The 22,210-nt window shown below is 33.4% G+C and overlaps 3 protein-coding genes across 7 annotated transcripts in view; 1 reads left to right on the top strand and 2 right to left on the bottom strand.

Annotated features, from left to right (window-relative positions):
* Positions 1 to 2,441, top strand: part of LOC136338854 (speckle-type POZ protein B-like) — a 38,937-nt gene extending 36,496 nt beyond the window's left edge. For all 3 annotated transcript variants that reach the window (XM_066281622.1, XM_066281620.1, XM_066281621.1), the window contains exon 7: positions 1,573 to 2,441. In XM_066281622.1, the coding sequence (XP_066137719.1) occupies positions 1,573 to 1,865 (293 nt within the window). In that variant the 3' untranslated portion in view covers positions 1,866 to 2,441. The remainder of the gene's footprint in view (positions 1 to 1,572) is intronic.
* Positions 2,442 to 2,957: 516 nt separating this feature from the next.
* Cdc10 (cyclin-dependent kinase 10) lies at positions 2,958 to 5,847 on the bottom strand. The gene is made up of 8 exons (XM_066281624.1): positions 5,636 to 5,847; positions 5,435 to 5,553; positions 4,773 to 4,845; positions 4,353 to 4,527; positions 3,934 to 4,136; positions 3,432 to 3,878; positions 3,253 to 3,371; positions 2,958 to 3,067 (listed from the first exon to the last, which is right to left on the bottom strand). The coding sequence occupies exons 1-8, from the start codon at positions 5,658 to 5,660 to the stop codon at positions 3,032 to 3,034; spliced, it is 1,197 nt and encodes a 398-aa protein (XP_066137721.1). The 5' UTR covers positions 5,661 to 5,847; the 3' UTR covers positions 2,958 to 3,031.
* A 3,000-nt stretch (positions 5,848 to 8,847) lies between these two features.
* On the bottom strand, positions 8,848 to 21,632 carry LOC136338858 (prohormone-2-like). Of its 3 annotated transcripts, none has more exons than XM_066281628.1 (9): positions 21,615 to 21,632; positions 21,524 to 21,536; positions 20,459 to 20,623; positions 17,637 to 17,729; positions 14,376 to 14,601; positions 14,004 to 14,054; positions 10,046 to 10,171; positions 9,852 to 9,986; positions 8,848 to 9,774 (listed from the first exon to the last, which is right to left on the bottom strand). In XM_066281628.1, the coding sequence occupies exons 1-9, from the start codon at positions 21,615 to 21,617 to the stop codon at positions 9,612 to 9,614; spliced, it is 975 nt and encodes a 324-aa protein (XP_066137725.1). In that variant the 5' UTR covers positions 21,618 to 21,632; the 3' UTR covers positions 8,848 to 9,611. The 3 variants fall into 3 exon arrangements, with proteins under 3 accessions (XP_066137725.1, XP_066137726.1, XP_066137727.1); XM_066281630.1 differs by having other exon boundaries at positions 9,634 to 9,774; positions 9,831 to 9,986; XM_066281629.1 differs by lacking the exon at positions 14,004 to 14,054.
* Between the last annotated feature and the right edge of the window lie 578 nt (positions 21,633 to 22,210).

The following is a 22,210-nucleotide window of genomic DNA, read 5'->3' as shown; positions in this document are numbered from 1 at the left end:
CCTAATCGTATCAGCTTGAAGTCTACTCCATGCTCGAGAGAGATTTATAACAGCATCTTTAATTGTCAGTTCTTTGAGGAGTTTTGATAAGTTTTCAGATTTTAAAGAGACAATCGAAGATAGAAAACTTGACCTGTAGTATAGTTTAGTAATACGGATCACATTTTGGTCCATTGATTATATAAGTGGCGTTACATTTGGGGGCATACAAAATGCAAAAATATTTCCATCGTTCGATCGCAGATTCTCTGCCGGAGGATGACTGGGAGCGTTGTCCAATAGTAGAATTGCTTTTGCAGGAAGCCCTACTTGTTTCAAATATCTTCTGACTTCAAGCACAAATGTTCTGTGGAACCAGTTTTCAAAAATGGTCGAAGTCATTCAAGTCTTTGCGGAATAGTCATAATCAACTGGAAGTGTAAAGTTCTTGAAACATCTCGGATTCTTAGCTTTTCCTATTATGAGCGGTCGAATTTTATGTGCTCCAGTTGCATTCGTACAAGCAAGAAAAGTGAGCCTTGCTTTCTCTGCCTTTCTTCCGGGAGCAGATTTTTCGTCGCTTTTAACTAAAGTTTTCTCAGGGAGTAATCTCCAGAAAGGCCCGTTTCATCTGCATTGTAGATTTGTTCATTCACCAAATTTTCCTTTTCAATGACGGAACGCAGATCTTGTTTAAATGGTTCGATCATTTCAGGATTAGTCGACAATTTTTCACCAGAAATTTTCAGAAATCGAATACTATATCTGCGTTTAAAATTTTGTAGCCACCTGTCACTGACAAAAAAGCTTCTTTTCTTTTAATTCCCCGTATAATAATTTAGCTTTGGTTTTTAACAGTTCCCTTGTAACAGGTAGATTTTTACACCTCTGTTTGCAAAACCATTCATAAAGTCTTTTCTCCATTCTAGGCATCTCACCTTTTTTCAATGTTCTTTTAAATTTTTCACACGCACATTGCGATGTTACCTTCAATATGTTCAATTTATTTTTTTTATAGCACAAATTGTAGATTTTGCGATACCATACTTTTTTGATAAGCTTGTAACACTCAAACCATTCTCTAAACTTTTTATAATGTCGCTTTTTACTGATAAAGTTAACACTTTTCGCTTCATAATGATAAACTTTACATAAACTTGTAATGTGCACCTGTTGCGGTATACGCAAGCCATACACTGATGAAATTAACCTTTCGTCCCTTTCGAATCTTTCGACATTTTCGGGGAAGTCCCTATTAATGTGGGAAGGAAAATGTTACAGGTTACCACCTTAATAGTGCATATTGCCAATTAGTATTTTTGTTCACTTAATCGAGATCAACGCTGTTCCCTCTATAGAACCTGATGTTATTTGAAATAAGTGTTCACTGTCGCGGGTAGTTCACATAATAGGGTATTCATATAACTGAGCGCCTATTGTATTAGGTATATATATACATCAAAAATAAAAATACAGGGCTAGCAATTCTAAAGATATGAAGTCTTAAAAATATGTAGTTTCTACAGTTTGTTATCAAAAGCAATTTACATTTTATTTCTTCCATTATACTCATATCTTTCCTTATGCTTGTAGGTCTCAAAGGACTCTGCGAACGCCACTTAATAGAAAGCCTCACCCCATCCACCGTTGCGAATATTCTCCTTCTTGCAGACCAATGCAGGTGCGAAAATCTAAGAAAAGCCGCTCTGCACTATTGTGAAGACTCTGAAGAAATTAAAGGGAATGTCCATATGGGTAAAACATTAGCATGGAGAGTAATGGAAATGGTTAATCCTGATTTGTTCATGGAGGCATGTGAAAGCATAGGGAGCTCGTCGAGCAATTTAGATAGTCCTGGAACTCCTGGTGGATCTTGGAGCGACTGAAGTGTTTGTACCTGACCGTATTATTAGCTTTAAGTGTCTCATGTAATAGAAGTACAAAAGTGTTATTTTTTATTTTTAAGGACGTTTGCGTGTCTTTCTAGCACAATAATTAGATATGTAAGAAAGAGGAGGAATGCGAAAAAAATCGCTGTTTTCATATATAACTGACACAGGCTTTTCAAATAGTTGTTACTGGATTTTGTGTGCTGGCTCATACTGCTAGGTTTTTGGACTATCTGCTAAGTTCAACCTTTTTAGTAGGTATTTACAGTTTGTAGTCAGGAGTTGAAACTTGCCTTAGCAAATTACAGTTTATCTTCTCAGTAATTGATTGCAACTTTGATTATTTTAACACTAAACCGCTCAATAGAATTTTAAATACCTCCGGATAATATCTTGCATTTGCTTTGGTCAATGTTTACTTTCGTAAAGTTGTACATTTTTTTCACTTTAAGTAAATATACATATAAGTAGTTAATGTCACATTTTTGTAAATCTACTAGAAAATGTATTTATTCCAATAAGTTATAATCCCTTCGTATATATTTATATTAAATATATAGTCTCCGTAACGTATTACAATGGTTTTTTGTTTTCTCTTTATAACCAGAAATGATTAAAAATATGCAGTATGCTTTGTAAATGGATGGAAAAGAACTCGTTAAGGTTCTACCTTGTGTGAAAACGAATATATATAATACCTTTCTTCTCTTTGCAATCCAAAGTCAAAAATGATAGAGCGCTTCTCATAAATTTTTATTTTCAAAGTTTTCTTATTTTTTTCTTGTAAGTATTTAACTAAAATTTGGATTGCGGATTTTTCATAACAATTCGAATAAAGCAGCAAGCACATTTTAAATCCCATTTGCAAGGTTATTCGCTTTTTCAAAACCCTAAATAAGATACTAAATATTTTTGAAGGCCCATATGCTTATGAATTTTATAATTCCTGCCTCGGACCTATGATCCAAGAGTTTACTAATCGATCAAGCCTTTTTTAATATACCTACTAGACGCCCTTTTAAATCCTCCTGTCTCTTCTTCATTCCTTCATTCATTCAATGTTTTTTGTTGTCAATAAATAAAACTTGCTATCGTATCAGATGAATTTTATTACAAAATACCTCCAGACATACAAACACACCTATCATCTAAGACAGTTTCGTTTATTCCACTCGCCTCTTTTTTACTATGGAACCCAACTGAAAAACAAATTTTACATTAGAAAATATAAGGTTCGTGGTGATAAAGAAGTAAAAAACGGATTCCTCATCTACCGTCAAAAATATGTGCAAGATGTTTGGATTGGTGCACCGAACAGACTTTTGATTGTTTCTGACGGTTTGGAATTGGTTCATAAATTTTCATAAATTAGTTCACTTCTTACCAAATCTGAAATTGCAGGTAAATTACTCGTTTGGTCTGAGGTATCAGGTGCAGCCGGGTTCTTCGATCCTTTGATGTTCCTATGCTGAGGGAACGTTGGCATAAGCTTGGGATCACAAGCTAAAAACAACCACATTATTTAAGAATGCTCAATAAAATCAAACAATTTTTGCCTCTTACGTAACGGTGGTTCTTTAAAATAGCTACTTTGCAAACACTCCTCAGCAGTGGCCCTCTTCCGAGGATCATACATGAACAAGAAATTCAACAATCTCAATCCTGCAGCAGACAGCCAAGGAAATTTTTGTTTCAAATTATTATAGGGTTGTTGTTTTAAGCTATAGTTTTGTAGAGCCGGCAAATTACTGAATCCTGGCCAAATGGCATCTGAAGGGGTGCCCAACAAATCAACAATCAATTCCAATTGTTGAATTTCACACCGCCCAGGCAATAAGGGTTTGTGCCCTAAAAGTTCTCCTAAAATGCAGCCTGCCGCCCACATATCAACACTGGTTGCTTGTATTGTAGCTTGTAATAGTAGTTCCGGAGATCTGTACCATAAAGTGACTACGTGAGGAGTCATGGGTTTTAAAGGTATACCAAATTTCCTGGCAAGACCAAAGTCAGCTGAAATAGTTTTGGTAAGATCTACTCAATATACAACTATTGAGAGGATTAGCACCGATTTTTACACATCCTTTATCAGTCATAAGCAAATTCGACACTTTAAGGTCTCGGTGAACTACAAAGTTGTGGTGCAAGTAACGGAGCCCTCGTAATACTTGCAGCATTATACACTTGACTTGGGATTCTGTGAATGGAGCCTGCATGTTGTCAAGTAGTGAAGCCAAATCTTGTTCACAATACTCCATTACTAAGAAAATGCTACACAAACTAATAATTAGAGAATGTAATCAAAACGTGAGGTGGAAAAACATGAGTGAATACAATGTAACCTTTTTAGAACCTGAATATTTCCATAGAATATCACTCAGCCGACAAAAATTAGACTAATTTCAAATAATATAGGTACCGAATGAAATCTAGATCTGCTGTACATATATTGCATATAGTCACCCACACATTTAATATAATAACTACCTTTCTAAGCTTTTCCCAACTACCACTTCCTTTAGGTGGACTATATTATCGTGTTTACAATTCTGCAAAATCTGGATTTCCCTCAGGCTGCTAATTGGCATACCGTCTCGCTCCTGGTCCATTCGAACTTTTTTAAGAGCCACAATCTGGCCAGACATTGTGTCTTTAGCTCTGTCTGCATTCACAAGAAAAAGAATTAATTTAATTATCAACTGTGTAATATAAATGGTGCCTAAAAAAAATCCTGGCCAAGATTGCTGTGGAAAATTTTCCAAATATGATTTGTCTGTTGTAATTTAATTCATTAATTACTTGTGTAATGTGTCAAACACAATACCAAACTTTAAGCCAAACTTAGGCATCTTGATTAGAAATTTTTTGATACATCATTTAACAACTGAATATGATAATGTCACTTACAGACAATACCATATGTGCCTTCTCCAATACGGTTCAGTTTCTCAAATTCAGAGACAAATCTGCATCGACCAAGCTAAAAAAAATTGTAAATCATCAGAATAAAAATCCATAAACCTATTGTTATAGTATATTTAAAGCAAAAATGTTGAAAAACGTATTAGATAACAGATTTGCAAATATCAAATTTAGAATATAATTTAGGATCAAAGTAGGGGACATATTTCACTTTTACAGATTTATAGAGTTTTTCTAACTCCAGAAAAACTATGTTTTGGACATTTTGCCACAAATAGCCTATGGTTTCAAGTATGATTGTTAGGTGTGCCTTATAAATTAAAAATACTAGACTTCACAAGACGTACATTAGCTTTGTTACTTATGGAATGTTTATATGGAAATTAGAAGCAATTTTAGCAATTCAATACATAACAAGGGATTGTATAACCTTCAACCTAAAATTTTTTACAATAAGTAAAAAAGTGTAGGCTTAGCCCTTAGAAAAAATGGGAATATGTTTTAAATTAGTACTTTGGTTTTTATTGATTTTGAAAAACCAATATCATAATTTTACAGGGTGATTAAGCCCTCAATGCAGGCATCTCTTATTTTATCTACATTAATGTGCCCCCGACTTTAATTTTCAAAAATATTGAGGTACTTACAAGGTCATTCTCTGGAATATTCATGGGTTTACCAGTAAGAAAAGATGTTAGTATGCCTTTTTTGGTAATGGGGGCTGATGGCTCAGCCCCATTTTCTATTTCTCGAGGCTTGGTATCACCTAAAATGTTGTTTCAAGATTAACCGCTTTGCCGGCTTTGTTTTACATCTAAAATGAAATAACCTATGATGAGGAAACCTACCTGGCTTTAAAATATCCACGTTCATGACGAATAGTCCAAAGTATGGCCAGATCACAACAAAGAGGCCCTGTATAATATGCGAGCCTTGGCGTCAAAATTTAATATTTATCTTTGTTAATCCACACCTAATTCATTCAGCGTGTAAACAAAATAAGAAATATTTAAACCGAAATTGCCAACATTTCCATTTCTAAGGAAGCTAAAAAAAGTGAATATTGACACTATTGACAATGATAGCGGAAAGACTGACAGTTTGACACGGCAACTCCTATAATACTGGTAAACAGCATAAATGAAACTGGCAATGCTGTACATAGTGCCAAATAGTTAAAATGGGAATTCTGCATTTTATGATGATCATATAAATAAATATATATCACGATCAAATAAATACAAGTTTAGATTGATACTTCTCAAAATCTCCTGAAATTAAACGGGTTGAGCATATAGAACACAGTAACAGTAAAATAGATAAATACACTAAATAAGTGTTAGATGAAATATAATATAAAATGCCGTGAACAATGTCGTCTTTGACCAAAAAGAAAGGCGTAATCGTGGGAGAAAACTCACTCCGAAAAGAGGTCTTTTGTAACCGATCAAACCATAAAAATTTACTAAGAAACCATAAATAAAAATTTCTTGAACCATTTTTTTTATGGAAAAACATTTCTTTTGCATTTTTTGAAGAAAACAATCACCAGCAATCTGATACAAAATTTATTATAAAATAGATAACATTGATGATCAAATTTGTATCGTTTTACAGTTACAATAGCCTGAAAATGTAATATACAAGTGTTCGTTTGAATCTGGACATGAATAAACTTTAAAGAAAATTAGGCTAACTTTTTTCGTAATAATACCCTCTGAAAATAGACGCAACTAGGAAAATTTACAAAAAAACTAGATCAAAAAACAGAGAAAATTAACAGAAAAACTGAAATTAATGTGATAAAGTTTGATTAACATTTAAATCAATTCTGGACTTAGGATACGTGACGAAAGTGTCCTTATTACAATCGGGGAACACCCCGTAAATACTTGCATTTTTCATAAATGCACAGCAGGAATTAGGTCTACTCAACCTATAAAATTAGAATTTTATTCTCCCATAGACGCATTGGAACACTTTCGACTGATAATTCATTTCAATGGATATTTTCCAAAAGCGAATAAGAATATCATCAACAAAATTCATTTTTCAGGAAAAAAATGCAATTTAGTTTAGAATTATACTTCTCGAGATAGAGGTTCATAAGAACTGTATTTTATAACGCGACTATTTCGATACCTCGGCACTAGTTATTCTGAAGGAGAATTTTAAGGCACATCTAGTACCATCGCTATGGTTGCAATTGCAATAACAATAATCTTGAAATCAGGAATAACCTTTTTTTTTGTTTCGGTTCCAACATCTAGTAAATAAATTACTGTTACTGGACTTGCGAGAAAGATACTCGATCCCTTTTGTTAAAGGATCTGATTTACAGCCCTTCAGCAATTTAAGTAATTTATCGCTTTCCGTCGAAGTACGGAGAAATTTTTTAACACCAACTGTTTTGGGAAATATAACTCAAAATAAAAATAACAAAATAGCCATAAATAACGATTTTTCATATTCAATATCGTGCTATCTGCGTAGCAATAGTTTAGGTAAAATATTTTCTGAAATATAAATAACATAAAGTTTTAATTTGAAATTCTGAAAATATGAAGCTTTTACTGCCAAGTTTTGTATCTTGTTTTTATGATTCTTGTGTCAATTTATAATGTTTTCGTTATGTGGGACAGTTACATATATTATATTTATGTTTATTGTATATGTTGAAAGATAAAGTGTAACTTTTCGTCCCGCAGAAAAATCCCAGGGAGGTAAGTAAACTTTCCTCTAGAATAATAATTTTTTTTCTACAGCTTTACCGTATAAAAGTTTGATTACAAAAGTTCATAACTATTTTCCACAATTACCAAACTTAAAGGAAAAAAAGCTAAATACACTCCCGAGCATAAAATTAAGGTCATCTCATAATTTGCATTTCATTTAATAGCTTATGGTTTATTCGAATTTTGTTCACCTGTAGCATAATTTATTAACATTATGCCGTTATTTCGTCGTGATTGCTCGAATGAAAAGGAATTTTTGTTGCAACATTCATTTATCTCGAACAAAAAGTATTTGCGGACTTCAGTACCGAGTATTTCTTCATATAACGCGACAACAATTTTTAGGTTACGAGGCATGTTTCAAACCAAGTTTTTGATTATACTCTGCAGAAGATTGTCCCATTCCTACACCAACATTTCACAAAGTTCTCCGATATTTCTAGGAGCTGACACATATCTCCGTAAGCGTTTATTTATCTCATCCCAAACACGGTCTATCGGATTCAAATCCGGACTTCATGCAGGCCAGAGAAATTGCATGGTTTGAATCTCGTCAAGAAAAGCGGTAACCATTCGAGCAGCATAGAGTCATGAATTAGCATGTATAAAGTTTGCGCTCTGTTCAAGAATAACCACGATCGGTACAGCATAGCCTTCAGAAATCTCCATCAGGTAAGTTCAGGTTAACACGCGTTTAGAGTCCCATTCTGGATGAACACTTAAATTCCTCCCCACGACATAATGGAGCCTCCATCAAATGAAAGCCAATCGTCGTCACTACACTCTCTCACGTTTATCTGAATCCATAAGACAAAATAAAGATTCATCCGAACGCAATGCACGATATTAATCCTTTACTATCCAAGCCAAATATTCTTGTGCAAAGTTCAACATCACAATCTGGTGTTCATAAGAAAGCGACTGCCCTATTAACCTGAACTACTATGATCTAACCTGAATTTATACAAACTTTGAGGAATTTTCAAATGATGCTAATTTTATGCTAGGGCGTGTATAGTCACATGGCAAAAGTTCATAGCCGAATCGAAGACAAGATTCTGAAATAAGACGAAGTGGTCAATTAACGTTTTTGCTCTGTCAAACACATAATTTTTCCCCGATTGATACCGACTCACCAATTATTTCTTATTTAAAAAATACGATTGAGTTAAAAAGTAATAATAACACGAAACACCAGGCAATAAAGCATCCCTTTAAATGTCTAGGCAGGAAAAATTAACTTTGCCGCTTTGATAGTAAAAATAACACCTTGACTTGTTTTGTGCCTCTAAAAGGTCATTTTTTGTAAATAAAAAAAGATCACCTTTAATCATTTTCTAACTTATTTATTGTGCCCAGCAAGAAAGTTAAAACAAATCTAAAATATTTTGATCATCTCACAAATTGCACTTTACCATAGCTTTTCAGGTCAGATCCACCTATCAGTACTAAATTCTTAATGACATTTATTTTAATAACATTCAATAGTACACATATAGTTTAATTAACAACATGAATTTAATTAGTAAATATTTCATATAGAGATACACTGACTGACCTTGATGGATACTATACTTTAGGACTACAGTCTAAACTTCTTAATTATATTGTAATAAATACCTGTTATGGAGCTTATTTCGATAAAGTTTGCAATAATTTAATATTAATTTTAATGATAGATTAAAATACTACAGTAGGTAATAATAGATTCTCTTAGATTCCACCCGAAGAAATTGATGTAGGGACATTATATTGGAACGAAATGACGGTAGATACATGGAATTAGGGCAGGTCGGTAAATTGTCTTATTATATTCACTATATAGTCAAAAAAAAATCTTTTTATGTTTCAGAAGAACTTTAACTGCATGAAATGTAAGTCTTGTCTAGAACTATCCAGTATAAAGGCAGTGAAATAACATCTGGCTGGATTTACGAAATTTCACTGCCTCTTTCAAACCTTTTTCTGTCGAGTGAAATACAAAAAATATTATTGAGCTCCACATATCTATTGTTATGTTAGTTCACTTCATCATGGATAGGCAAAAGATTTTTGATTCAGATGAATTTTGTGTGTTGCATATGTTCTTTTACAATACTAGCCGGTGATAAACCGGAATATCAACATTTCCGCCCTCTTTCTGGTTATTGAGAATATTGGACAATGTATTGAAATCGTTTTGATTAGGCCCGTTGATGTATCTGATCATCCTAGTGGGATCGCTGGTGCGTGTATTCTGAGCGACGACGAACCTGGACAGATGAAAATGAGCATCAAATAACATGAGAAAGGTAAAAAGGGCACATACAGAGTTGCTTATTAGAACAACCTTTTCTTTTTGGCGGTTCCGAGATCAAAGTTGCCCCAATGCGGCTTGTAATCCAGTTGGCGGTTGGCATGGTTATACAGATAGTTGTCGGGGAGGCGGTCTACAGTACCATATGGGTATACCGGACTATTCAACCTTAGGATTTGATGGAATTTGAGATAGTTGGTGCTTTGAAAATCTGGGAGGCAACTCACCAAGTTTCGTCATCTTCATCAGCATCAATTCCGTCATAGGAATTCTTTAGTCCCCGTTGATTCTTATCGTAAAGGGCAAGCAAGGCCATAACTTCTTCAGGGGTTAAGTCAACATTCCTCTTAGCTCTAGAATAATAACTTATTTTACGAGACCGGAAAGCAGTGTTTTGTTAAGCGCAACTAGTATGTTATTTGAAGAACCCTATTAAACACATTTTTTCAGAGGCATTATGTACACTTTCTTTTTCACATTCCGGCTTTACCTTATACTTTATTCATTTTTTATATTACCTATTGTAATTAATGAAGCAATAACGTTTTGCAGGCAAGAATCGAAAAAACAAACTAACAGAGGTCGGAAAATGTTTGTGCCAATTCCTGAGGTCAGTTTTCCGGTCTTGAAAACCTTGTTTTCAGGTATGAACAATTTACAGAAACTATAAACAATTAAACCTACAAAACTGACTCAGTGATCTAAGCCAAAAAACCATTCATTGAATTTGATGCCCAATGGGAAATTTCAAGCAAGAAAAGTGGTAATCTCTGAAAATCTACAGTAAAGACATATAATTCGATAAAGCTAGAAACCTAACTCAGAAAGCTCCACTAAACAAGATCGAATCTAACAAATGTTGATATATTTGATTAAAAAAAAGATAATTTTGAAGAAATGGATAAGCGTTTCTATAATGCAAATCAAGATTGAGAAAATAGAAATTACCTTGGAAATATTGCTCAAACCTTGCATTGCATAACATTCCTATCCACTGCACCCTTCAACCACGAAAAAATTGAGGGAAAACTGAATATATAAAACTAGAAGAATTAGAATCTTAAAGAATTGTCAAAGAGAAGGAATGAAGATAAATTTTTAAAAACGAGAGAGAGGAAACTCTCTTTACCTTTCTCGTCTCTAATGTGTCACCTATTTTCAAAAAGGAATAAGTGATACTGATTCAGAATAACATAATATTCTTAGACTAAAATCACCATTGAATATTAAAGTGCTATGAACGCCATCGTTTGCGACAGGCCCTAATAACCCTTAATTCTATTTTGCTCCCCTAAAAGACTCATTCTGGGCCTTCGTTAAAGCAAAACAAACGTATATTGTGCATAATGTATAAACACAGAATCGTAAATTAATTAATGCGAAATTCCTTTATTCATAGTGTTCTCAGTGTTGTTGGGTTCAGCTAGTTTTCAGTTGCAGAAAAATATGGGGCGTAGGCGTAGTTTCATCGATCTAAACGGAAACTCCGTCTAAGTTACGAAACGAAGAAAAAGGGTTTCTTTGAGGGAAGGTAAATATTTCTTGCTTCATAAAATGGAAAGTTTATCCCTCAAAAAAGGTGGGATGCACTATGCAGTGACAGCGTTTATTAAAATAATAAAATGTGTATCATACTTTCCCCGATTATATTGTTGAGCACAATATACATATTCATATTATGCTAATTCAAAGCGTTGAAACTTTTTAATTTAATAGCGTGACGTGATTTCCGAACTTGTTGAGTGGTCGATTGAGTAAAATTGTGGGAAATTTTCCAATTAGGAGCTGTCTGTCCTTAATAATCTTTCGACAAGGGCAGGTCGGTCAACTGTGAAATCGAAAAGATTACTACTCCTCTCACTCATTTGAAACGACGCTCGTAGGCGTTTGTTTATACAAGAAGATTATGTTTCGTTAACTTTAGTTCTTTCTTGATTGATTAATAACTGCCTTTAAGCGTTTGTCATTTTACTGGGTTTTCACCAATTTGCACATTTCTCCCAAAAGAAATTCCTTCGACACGGTTGAGTTGTTGAAGAAATTTATGCAGAAATAGCTTTACTTGGGAAAAATAAATTTTCCCTATCAATTTTCTTGGCGTTTAAGTCAAAAAATAATTATTTGGATCCTGATAGCTAACCATTGTAAAGCTATTAAAATGAAATGAATGTCGAAACAAAACCGGTTCAGACGAATGTATACTGTGGAAGGACCGAACACGGCTTTTGTTTTAAGGAGAACCTGGACCTTTTTCTACCCTATAGGACGTTAATAATGAGAAATGGAGAAACCACATCATTTTGCGTTTTAACGGTCACGGGATTAATGACATTTTTCTTTAAAGTAAAACAATTTTTCTTTTTGAGGAAAATTTTTTAAATTTTAACAGCAAAACATTTACTTGATTGAATGAATTAATAAAATCCTTAAAGGGGGTGAACTTGCTAAGACATATTAACAGAAGGATTGTGGTCGTTCAGTGCAGCCATCGAGGATAATATTTTGTTCAAACGTTAAAAGCTAAATGATTTCCCATAGGAGAAAATTGGCCCTAAGCAATCTCATCTTTGCCACAGCACGCTATTTTGTCATTACCCTTACAACTTTGTTTAAGGAGTTCTATCTACCTCTTTGCTTCACATAACGAGCCACGACTACACTATTGACATACAGCAAACAAGAAATATGTTCTTATCAGTTTTTACACCCAGAGTCTATGTCTAGTTAATTTACGATTTAAAGCGTAGTTAAACATGAAAATATTTAGTTATCCTGAAACTAAATGCGAGTTAATTCCAAACCATTCTTATTTCCAGTTCCAGTACATATTGTTCTGTTTGCTACTCCAACGATTTGTTTGCTGTTTGCACCCTCATTATAAGACTTTGTTGCAACAAAATAGACAACTGAATTAGACCGTTTTAATATTGTGCCTTTTTGGAGGAACTATGCGATAAGCACAATGTCCACTGCAATAGGTCAGCTGGATCAACTACTTTATTAGTTTTTTTAGATATTTCCTAACAATAAGATATATTTGACTAAAAAAGAAAGTTCGACGCTATGAAAACACTAATAAAAAAATGAATTTAGAATAATCAGGGACGTCTAACTTGATAACGCAACGAAAAGTCGAGAACAAATAAAATTCCCAAATAAAGAGATTGTAAAGCCATTAAAATTATGTATCACTTAACGCCCTTTAGCTTTTGAGATATATGAGAGGGTGGTTCGGGGGACAGAGGGTTAAAAGAGATGCAGTGAATTTTATATAAAAGTTAATTCCTCTCGATAACAAAATCGATATGTTCCGCTGATTAAAAAAAATCTACCCTGTTTTAAGATAATAGGGTTGGGAAGTTTTCAAAATTACACCATGTAAACAATCCACTACAAGCTCATTAAAACTCGCGCGATTTTGAAGCCAGACCAAACCTTAAAATGTAAAAATATGGCAGTGAGTTTTTTCTCAACTAAAGAATTTAATAATAACCCTGAAAATAATCATATTTAATATAATAAGTGCATTGAAAACGAATTAATATCAAAACTGTTTATCCATTTTAACGGGACGTTTATGTTTCCGCTTAACTTAGTGCCACATCAGTGATTAGGGCTTTATGAATTTAATGAAGGGATTTAGAGATTCATCAGGAAATTAATAATTGAAAAGATGTTTGGTAGTATAAGCGGAAAGAGAAAATAGAGGAAACCTTAAGAAACTTGTCAACAACCAGAGAAAGCGTAATGAGAATAACAAGACTGGAAATCGTTAGAAACCCGATATTAGCTAGAAGAAATTTATAAATAATATCAAAACGATGGAATTGTTTGTCTCATTTCTTATTCACCCGCATATTGACAACGAAGATAAATAAACGGGGGCCTTTGGAATTAATTCTTCTAGAAAATCTTGCTGGCAAGTTGTTTATTTTTACAGACTTGTTGCTATACTCCAGTTGTCTCCATCCCGGGATCGATAAACAGTCCCCGAAGCCTCATGCAGGGCAGTTAAAAGCCCTTCTTGCGTGGTTTGCTAATTGATCTTAATTGCCAGCGTAAGGGCTGTATAAATGGCTTTAAAGATTTGCGGAAACTCTCCTTCGCCTAAGCAAATTAAGCCCTTCCCATGTTTCCAGCAAGAAAAAAAAACATTGAGAAATTCTACTTTAAGTATGGATTTACCTTAATTTAGATGCAGATGCTCCCCTTTTACGCCTACGCTCCTCGTAATACCTGATGAGAAGTATTTAAAAAATTTCCCTATATTACAGAATTCCAAGTTAACGAGAATCTCGGTCATAGAGTATTTTTCCCTTGCATGTGATTACGGTTGAAAGATGGCCGAGATGGCAAATCGGAAACATTTGACACCTAAATAAGGTTAGATATTTAGCAAACGTCAAATTTAATATTTAACCTCACTCGGGTGTCAAATTCCGTCAATACCGTTATTATTAATACAACGGAAAAACATTGTTATAAGAGATTTTCAATAAATTGGAATAACATATTGTAATTTTAGTATATAATTAGAATAAATACTGCATATCTCACCGATATTGATTGTAGGGATCAACGTACAAGTCCCCCTTCAATACTGCATTTTCTAGGTCTTCATCCAGTTTGTCTCTGTTAATAGCGTAACGATAGCCCTTTTCGTATTCGGCCATGGTCTTGTCCTCCATTGGGAGGTTGGGCGAGTTCAAAAGCCCAGACTGGATGTTATCCATATTGAAATCCCCTGTCCAATCCCCAAGATCAGTTTCCTTTAGATTAGTGCCTGGTAGGCAATAATAATAATATTGATTCGTTAAAAAAATCTTAAGATACATTGAATAATTGCTAGTATTTTAAAAATAGAACTTATCTATATCGGCACTCTAAAATAATCGTCTATATCAAATCCTATATTCCCAAAAAATATGAGAAGTGTTTTAAGTCTCCAGAGGTTCCAAGGGTTTCCATTTGATAGTAATTCCAAAAGAATTATTTATAAATTTGAGGCATATCTAGATACTTACATGCAAATGAAGTTAAAATGAAAACGAGAGCTCATCATTATAAATATCGATTTTTAAAATATTTTGGGGCAGATCATAAGGAAATTAAATGTAAGCATTTTTTCGGATTCTAAATGCTTCATTGACCTCGAGACCTCAAATTTTTTTAATAGAATTCCTGGCCTTTTTGGAATACTTAAAAGATTTTTTTCTGTAACTTTGAAGGCATCTTGAGAAAGTTTTATTGTTAAGTAATTATTGATAATTTTAGAAAGGCGGCCTCATTAGATGTCTTAAACATAATTGGGCGCAACCTTAAAATTAACTCTAGTTTTAAATTTCGAGGTAGTAACAAATTTTGACTGCAAATGATTTTGAGTTATTTTTTTCAATAAAATTTTGTTATCATTTGAATAGTTTTAATTTTTGCACACCCTGTATAAGCTGGCAAGTTTTTCATGATTGGGATATAAAGTATGATCCATTATTACACTACACTGTAAATTACGCTTACATAACTTAAATACTGCTTAAGTGGTTAAAACATGAAAATTAGGCCAAATTTTTACAAAATTTAAATTATTTCAAAAACCGTAAGTGCTAGGTATTGTAAACCTTATTAAAACACACATTTATTTTGATCGGAGAATCCAAAAATGCAACAATATACAAGGGGTTCCATTTAAAAAAACACAACTTTGATACTTTTAGCACTTTTGGGACACCCTGTATAATATGAAAATAATTTTAAAAAGTAGCCATAATAGATCCCCATATAACCCAAAAGAAAAATTTTTAGAAAACCTCGTATTTTGGCCACAATATTCCGAGCCGTATAGCGTGAATAACCCTGTATATTAGATGATTCCAGGTGCAGATTTTTTGAAACGCTTCAATTCTCTATTTTTGCAAATCTGATTATTCATTTTAGGCGCATTATAATTATTTAATTTTAGATTTTATTGATAGAAGTGATGCAGTTTTTTGAGTTTTTGTCGATTTTATTATTTTGAAGTGCCATTGAAGGGATTTTTGAAACCATCCTTGTATCTAAATTTTGTAATGCCAATTTTGAATTGTAAGAAATTACTTATTTTCTGCTACGAATTTGTTTGTACTCGGAGAAAGGATATTTATGAACAAAATTTGAGCTTTTTCCCTAAGACTTTTCACTTTATTCAAAATCCAAGAGACAAATTATAAAATTGAGAAATTTAAAGGTAATTTTAAGAAATTTCTGTATATGTAAATTGTACAACTTTAAGATAATTTTAGAAGAAATTTGTTAGAGAACCTCGTGAGAGGACATTTATGCCAAAGATTTTACCAGAACACTTCCCTTTCTATGATTGTACGTACAATAACAACATAACAACTGGTGCTTTAGCCAATCCTGTGTACTGGCAATCTTCATTTTCACTCTTCTCTTCGCTATAGTTTTTTTACCGATTGAGCATTCACTGATGAATCAACGATAAATTTTGCAATTCACTTGACAATTTCCATAGCTCCACAAAAATCCATTGCGTTATTGAGACACAGATTCAGTGCTCGAAGCGACCGCTGATAAAAGGTTTTATGATACTCTTGTCCAATCTAATTCCTAATCATATCATCAGGGTCCATATGTTCAGTCCTGCACCCTTCTCAGCTTTGTCACAAAACCTTTCAAATATTAAATCTTTCTAGGAGTATTCCACACAAATTCCTTCTGCACTGCTGCAAGATTGCTTAACTCTATGGCAGACAAGCTGAATAAGCCTTGTTTCTCAATCTTATGATTGAGAAGTAGGCCAAATTTTCTTGCTTTCCGCTTTTGATTCCAGGTCACCTGCTTTTATATAATAACAATGCAAACCTGCAATGCTACTTATGTTGCATATAAAGGCACATATTGGGATGTGCTGATGGTGACACTTGGAATAATGAAATTAATAATTCTCCTATCACTCACATGTCATCTCAAAGTGATTCGGAAAAGTCGATAGTCGTTGAAAAATGAACCTCGAGGGCAAAATAAGCCATAAGAAAAAAGCTTTTGGAACGACTCCTGTTAAGAGGTTCCTCAACTCGGATATTATCATGTTAATAATCATTAAATTCGAAGAATTTTAGGCAAAAATGTGGAAGACTGGATAAATGTTATGATGAGGAACAAAATGAAGCTTTTCGTGAAAATTTCAACGTTTTGAATAATACGAAAAACGCAAGCGTCGTTTCAACTTATGTAAAAACCATTAGAAAAACCTCAAGATCATTTAGCATTGATTCCAACAATTCCATTAAGTAGATAGAAAGCAATGACATTGTCACAATTTCTAGAAAGGAGTTCAAAGTATTTCTAAACGCCTTTACTAAAAAATTCAAGCAAAGGCGATTATCTGAACTTAACAGTTTTCAAGATTTTGCTGAGACAAACACCACAAGGACTAAAAATTTGCAAAGAAAAATAAACAAGAAAGGAGCTAAATCTCTCAGCGAAGAGGAGATTGTGAGCTACTACAATGATAAAACTGTTCATAAAATAAAAAATACTTTAGAAACGGTTTTCGAAGTTCCGACGGCTCGGATCATGTCTTCTAAAAAGTAAAAGAGAGTAATAAATTTTAACGATAGAATAAGTCAAGTAAGATTAAGAGAAGACATGATAAAGTCATGAAGTATCGACTGTGGCAAAAAAAAAATGAATTCTCCATGAGACCAGGCTATTCCGCAAGAGTTTTGCCAAATTTAGATCCCTAGAGTCTTTCCTTGTTTAGTACATTCATTTTTATTTAAAAGGAATTATTTTTTCACAATAATCCATGTCACTTACCTCTCTTTATAGCTGAACTCTGTTTGTCTCCAAAATAACTCAATTTCCCAATATTTTCTTCCGGTCCCAATTGATCCGGTTGGGCTCTCTTAACTAGAATAAATAAACTTCTATTTTGTGTAAGGCATAAGCAAGAATAGTGTTTTGAGGGTGAAAATGGAAAAATTCAACCAAAGCTTATTTTTCTACTTCGTAAAACTTCGGTGAATTTTATCTCTCCAATAAAAAGCGCAAACAGAACTAAAGGCCTTAAAAGGTCTAAGCGTTGGTTCTAGTTAAATCTCACGTAGAGTGTCTCATGTGGATATGTTATCGTATTATATCCCATCACGTCCATCATATAAATAGTGTATAAAGGTCAACACATAACTAGTGTAGAGAAATTGGTACTTGTTGAGTAGAGCAATTTTGATTTTACAATAAATTGTTTTTTTTTCAAAATTTTTTTTTCAATTTTCGAGATCTATGAAGACTTTTTAAGGTTTTTAACAATGAGGGAGGTGATTTTTGAACATTTCTGCTGATTCCTCCGAAATTTTCAGTGCTTCCTTGAAATTTTCATAAATTTCCTGTTTTATTGCATATTCCGATTTTTTAAAAACTCAATGCGATATTCAGATAGAATTTTCAATGGATTTAGGCAAAATTATGGTTTTTTGCTAAATTTGTAATGATTTTCTAAACTTTCGAGTATTTCCGAAGATTTTCACAGATTTCGATTTCAGGGGGTATCGTCCAGAGATTTTTTAAGCTTTTTGCAATTATTTTACTACGTATTGATTATTTAATCGATTAACGACTGTGCGTTTGTAATGTTCATAATTATGTCATTTTCGTACAGAATGTTCAGAAAATTTTAGAGATCGATACAGAAAATTTGAAACCTTTGAATTTTATTACTGTTTTAATGTGACCCATTTTAAAGGAAATTTTAGTTTCCATGTAACATAAAAATCTAACTTAATCCAATGTACTGTTTATGGATGTTTCGTAAAAAATGCTTCATGGTATTCGTGCCAAAAGTACATTACTTTCAGAGTTAATTCTCAAACGGCATACTTTATGTTCCGGAGCGAGTTAAAGTGGAACATTTTAATGCTTTTGTTGGAATTTTTTTTCTCTCTCTGTGTACTTAATGAAGTTTTTATTTGCATATTATATTTTGAATGTATTTTATAGTATTATTTTACATAGTGTTTAGTGGGATGTATTACGAAAGTGATGTTTTAGGAACAGATTAAGGTGACTTCAGAATTTTTCCCTAAACAATCGAAACAATTTCGGCCCCTCCTGCTTTCTCTCCTCATTTTTTCCTTTAATTCAAAAACGCTATTAAATTTTTCCTCCCTTTTGATTTTTTGCTCTTGGCGCATCTCTGTTTCGATTACATTTTTACGCCGCCTCCGTTCATAAAGAAAATCCATCTTTACCATTTTTTCAGATGGGAAAACATTTAAAATTAAGATCTGCCAGGAAAAACCAACGCAACGCAACATGTATACCAGCAAAGCGACGTTAGACTAATTAAGTTCCCCTCAGCTCCTGTTTATGAAATGATTGGCATCAACGTACAAACATTTCTAGAAAGTTCGTAAATTTATGCAACTCCTGAAGTACACTAAGCGAATATAGAATAGAGAAAATTACGTTACTTTCTTTATGAAAGGAATAATTTTATTTATGAAAGGAAGTTATACTTTAGGGGCTTCTAATTCCAGTGAATGTGCTTCAAATTGAAGGCAGAATTCTTGAACTCGGGTCCGTTATTACTCTGTTATTACACGTCTTTTCTGTAGGTTTTAAGTAAGTCACAAAAAAGGCTCCAAAATTTGTTTGTCATACATAATGAAAGGCTTTAAGGTATTATTAAGGTCTGCATTATTGCTAATTACTTTCCATTACCAGCGTTAATGACATTGCAAACATTAGTTTATCAAAAAACACTTTCGGGGAAATTATGCTGGATATTATTATGGAATAATCTCTTATCTTGAGTCAATATTTAACGATCAATATCAATGGCTGTCACTATTCCGCCACGTGACTTGAAGTTTAACACTAAATAAGGGAAATAGATGAATAGGGGACTTTTGGGCAAATAAAATTAACAGGTTTGTTCAAGGGAAAAAAAGCATTTTTGTTAGGAGTCGAGGTATAAAGACGCAAAAATCAAATACAACAGATGGAATAGAAGCATATTGATCCGTGAAGCCAATTACTTAACTTAAAAGCCCTCCAGCCGTGAATGTCTCGTCCGACCATAATAAAATTGAAAACTTCCATTAAAAGCTCTGAAAGAGGGATAAATGGATTTACATGGTAATGTTACCTTTTTTGTTGTCACGAATAGAAATAATATACCTACTCATATCTGCCACGCTTTTGAATATAGGTACCCATGCATAGTTGCATATAAATGAGAGCGACCTCCAGAAATTATTGTTTTATAAATTCAAGAGCCTCAAATATTTTTAACACATTTTGCCCAAATTGGAAATAAATCAATTCTAATTGCAGTAAATTATGAGTTTTTCATCATATGCCATGACACGCCCAAACTACATTTTTATATGCTCGCCGCGTAGCTAGACGCCCTCCTGCATTCTAAAGAAAAAAACTACGTCGGTGACCTACGCCTACGTACGATAAACTCACACCCCCTCAATTCCAAATCACTCACGCATCAATTCCCCATAATCCCCCATTCATTCACAACCGCTGAAAAACTTGTTGCTTCAATAACAATTTGACGACGTACAAAAGCCGACTCGTTTCCGTTTTCCATGGATATTTACGTAAGGACAAAAAATTTATATACGGACCTTTGTTAGTTTTCACTTCGCTGTTCTTAATTTCCTCAACAAGGGCCGAGGGCAAAGCCATGGATAGGGTCACCAAGTATGCGCTCAGCAGGGAGAAAAGCCCCCACTTCGTCTCCATGATTGTGGATGAACGTCTCGTTTGGAGGATGGAAAACAACTGGAAATCTGGAAAGCAGGTTGACGATTTTCATCTGTTTTGTCCCGGCCAGTACGCATCCGCAGGGATAATGTATGACGCTGTGTTCCAGATTTAACAACTTATTTAATTTCTCATTTTTTTGGATGGGTTTTCCCAGCATGTCGCAAATTGATTCATAGTCGTGGATTTGTGTGTCTTGTGGAAAATAGGGGTACGCGCTACTTGGTTCAATATTAGAGAATTTCGAGGCGTAAAAGAATTTTCGTTGTGTATCAGAATTTATAAAAATACTTGGGCTTTCTAGAAGTACTCCAACACAAAATATAAAATTTTCTTCCTTTTTTTTAGAATTTCAATAGAAACTCCGGCATTTCAGAACAAAACCCCGGAACTTTCCAGAATTCTTGACATCATCGTGACGTAACTCGTTGCTCTTAACTCGATACGAAATGAAAATATCTATCTACTTTTATTTTGCATCGAATTACAAAATGAAACCTGTTTCATCATTTCTTAGGAATGCAAATAGTGGCATTTTATTTCTCAAAACTGGAAAAATATATAATTTTGATTTAGGGCGAATTTACAGATTTATAGTGCTCTGACTAAAGCTTTGCAGGAATAAGAAATTGAAGGCCCATAGTTATATTTCAGATTTTTTTAAATGAAATTTTAGTAATAAATAAAAGTTATTTTTGTATCGCATTAAACAAAAAGTCGTTATATCAATACCAATTTAAAATCGAAGTTAGTTAGTGCCTAAATACTTTCTGACCGAAAAACCGCAATTATTAAAACCCTTATGACGTCTTCCTGATACCAGAGATGTGTTGTAATGACGTAAAATACTATGGTGATGTCACATTCTTCGTTTTTGTTACCATGGATTTGTGTCTACCTTTTGAAAGGTATGTGAGCAATGATACCTTTCACCGAGACCTGAAAATAAAAACTATCAAAGAAATGATCCAGGAAAGAGCTGCAAGCTATCTAAAACGTTTAGACAACCACCCTAACCATCTAGCCATCAACCTTTTAGACTCGAGTACTTATTCAAATAGACTTAAGAGATTTAATCCACTGGAATTGATCAACAGATTCAACTAAAAACTAAGGGAGACTGAAGTGTCAGTCTCTTTCAAATCATTTTCGGATTCTGCACGAAAAAAAGTTACTAAATGTCCATTTTATATTTTATTGTGACAGATTGTAACATTAATATAAATAAATTAAAAAAAAAACCTTTTGAAAGGAATGAACACATGCAATTTTTCTAGATCGTTAATCTATATGAATAATTTTTATAATTTTGAGACAAATCTAAAAAATGAAAAACTATGCGGGATGTTTAAAAAAATATCCAAAAAGCCCATTCAAGAAAGAGAACGGATACATGTGCAAACTATTTGAATAGGAATAATAAATTTTAGGAACTACGTATATATCGGTTCAATAGCAGATGATACATAAGATTTCATCTAACTTTCTTAGATTCAATTTCCAAATCTGAATATCTCAGAATGTTTAATAAAATGGATTTTCACCTACCTTGCGAAAAATATGAAATAAAGTTGGTATTGTTTACATTTGTCTTTTGTAGTCGTTTTCATAAT

The sequence above is a fragment of the Euwallacea fornicatus genome, chromosome 4, assembly GCF_040115645.1.
Source record: "Euwallacea fornicatus isolate EFF26 chromosome 4, ASM4011564v1, whole genome shotgun sequence".
Classification (NCBI taxonomy): Eukaryota; Metazoa; Arthropoda; class Insecta; order Coleoptera; family Curculionidae; genus Euwallacea; species Euwallacea fornicatus.
Note: the sequence above shows the minus strand (reverse complement) of the source record. Positions and strands in the feature narration are given on the sequence as shown.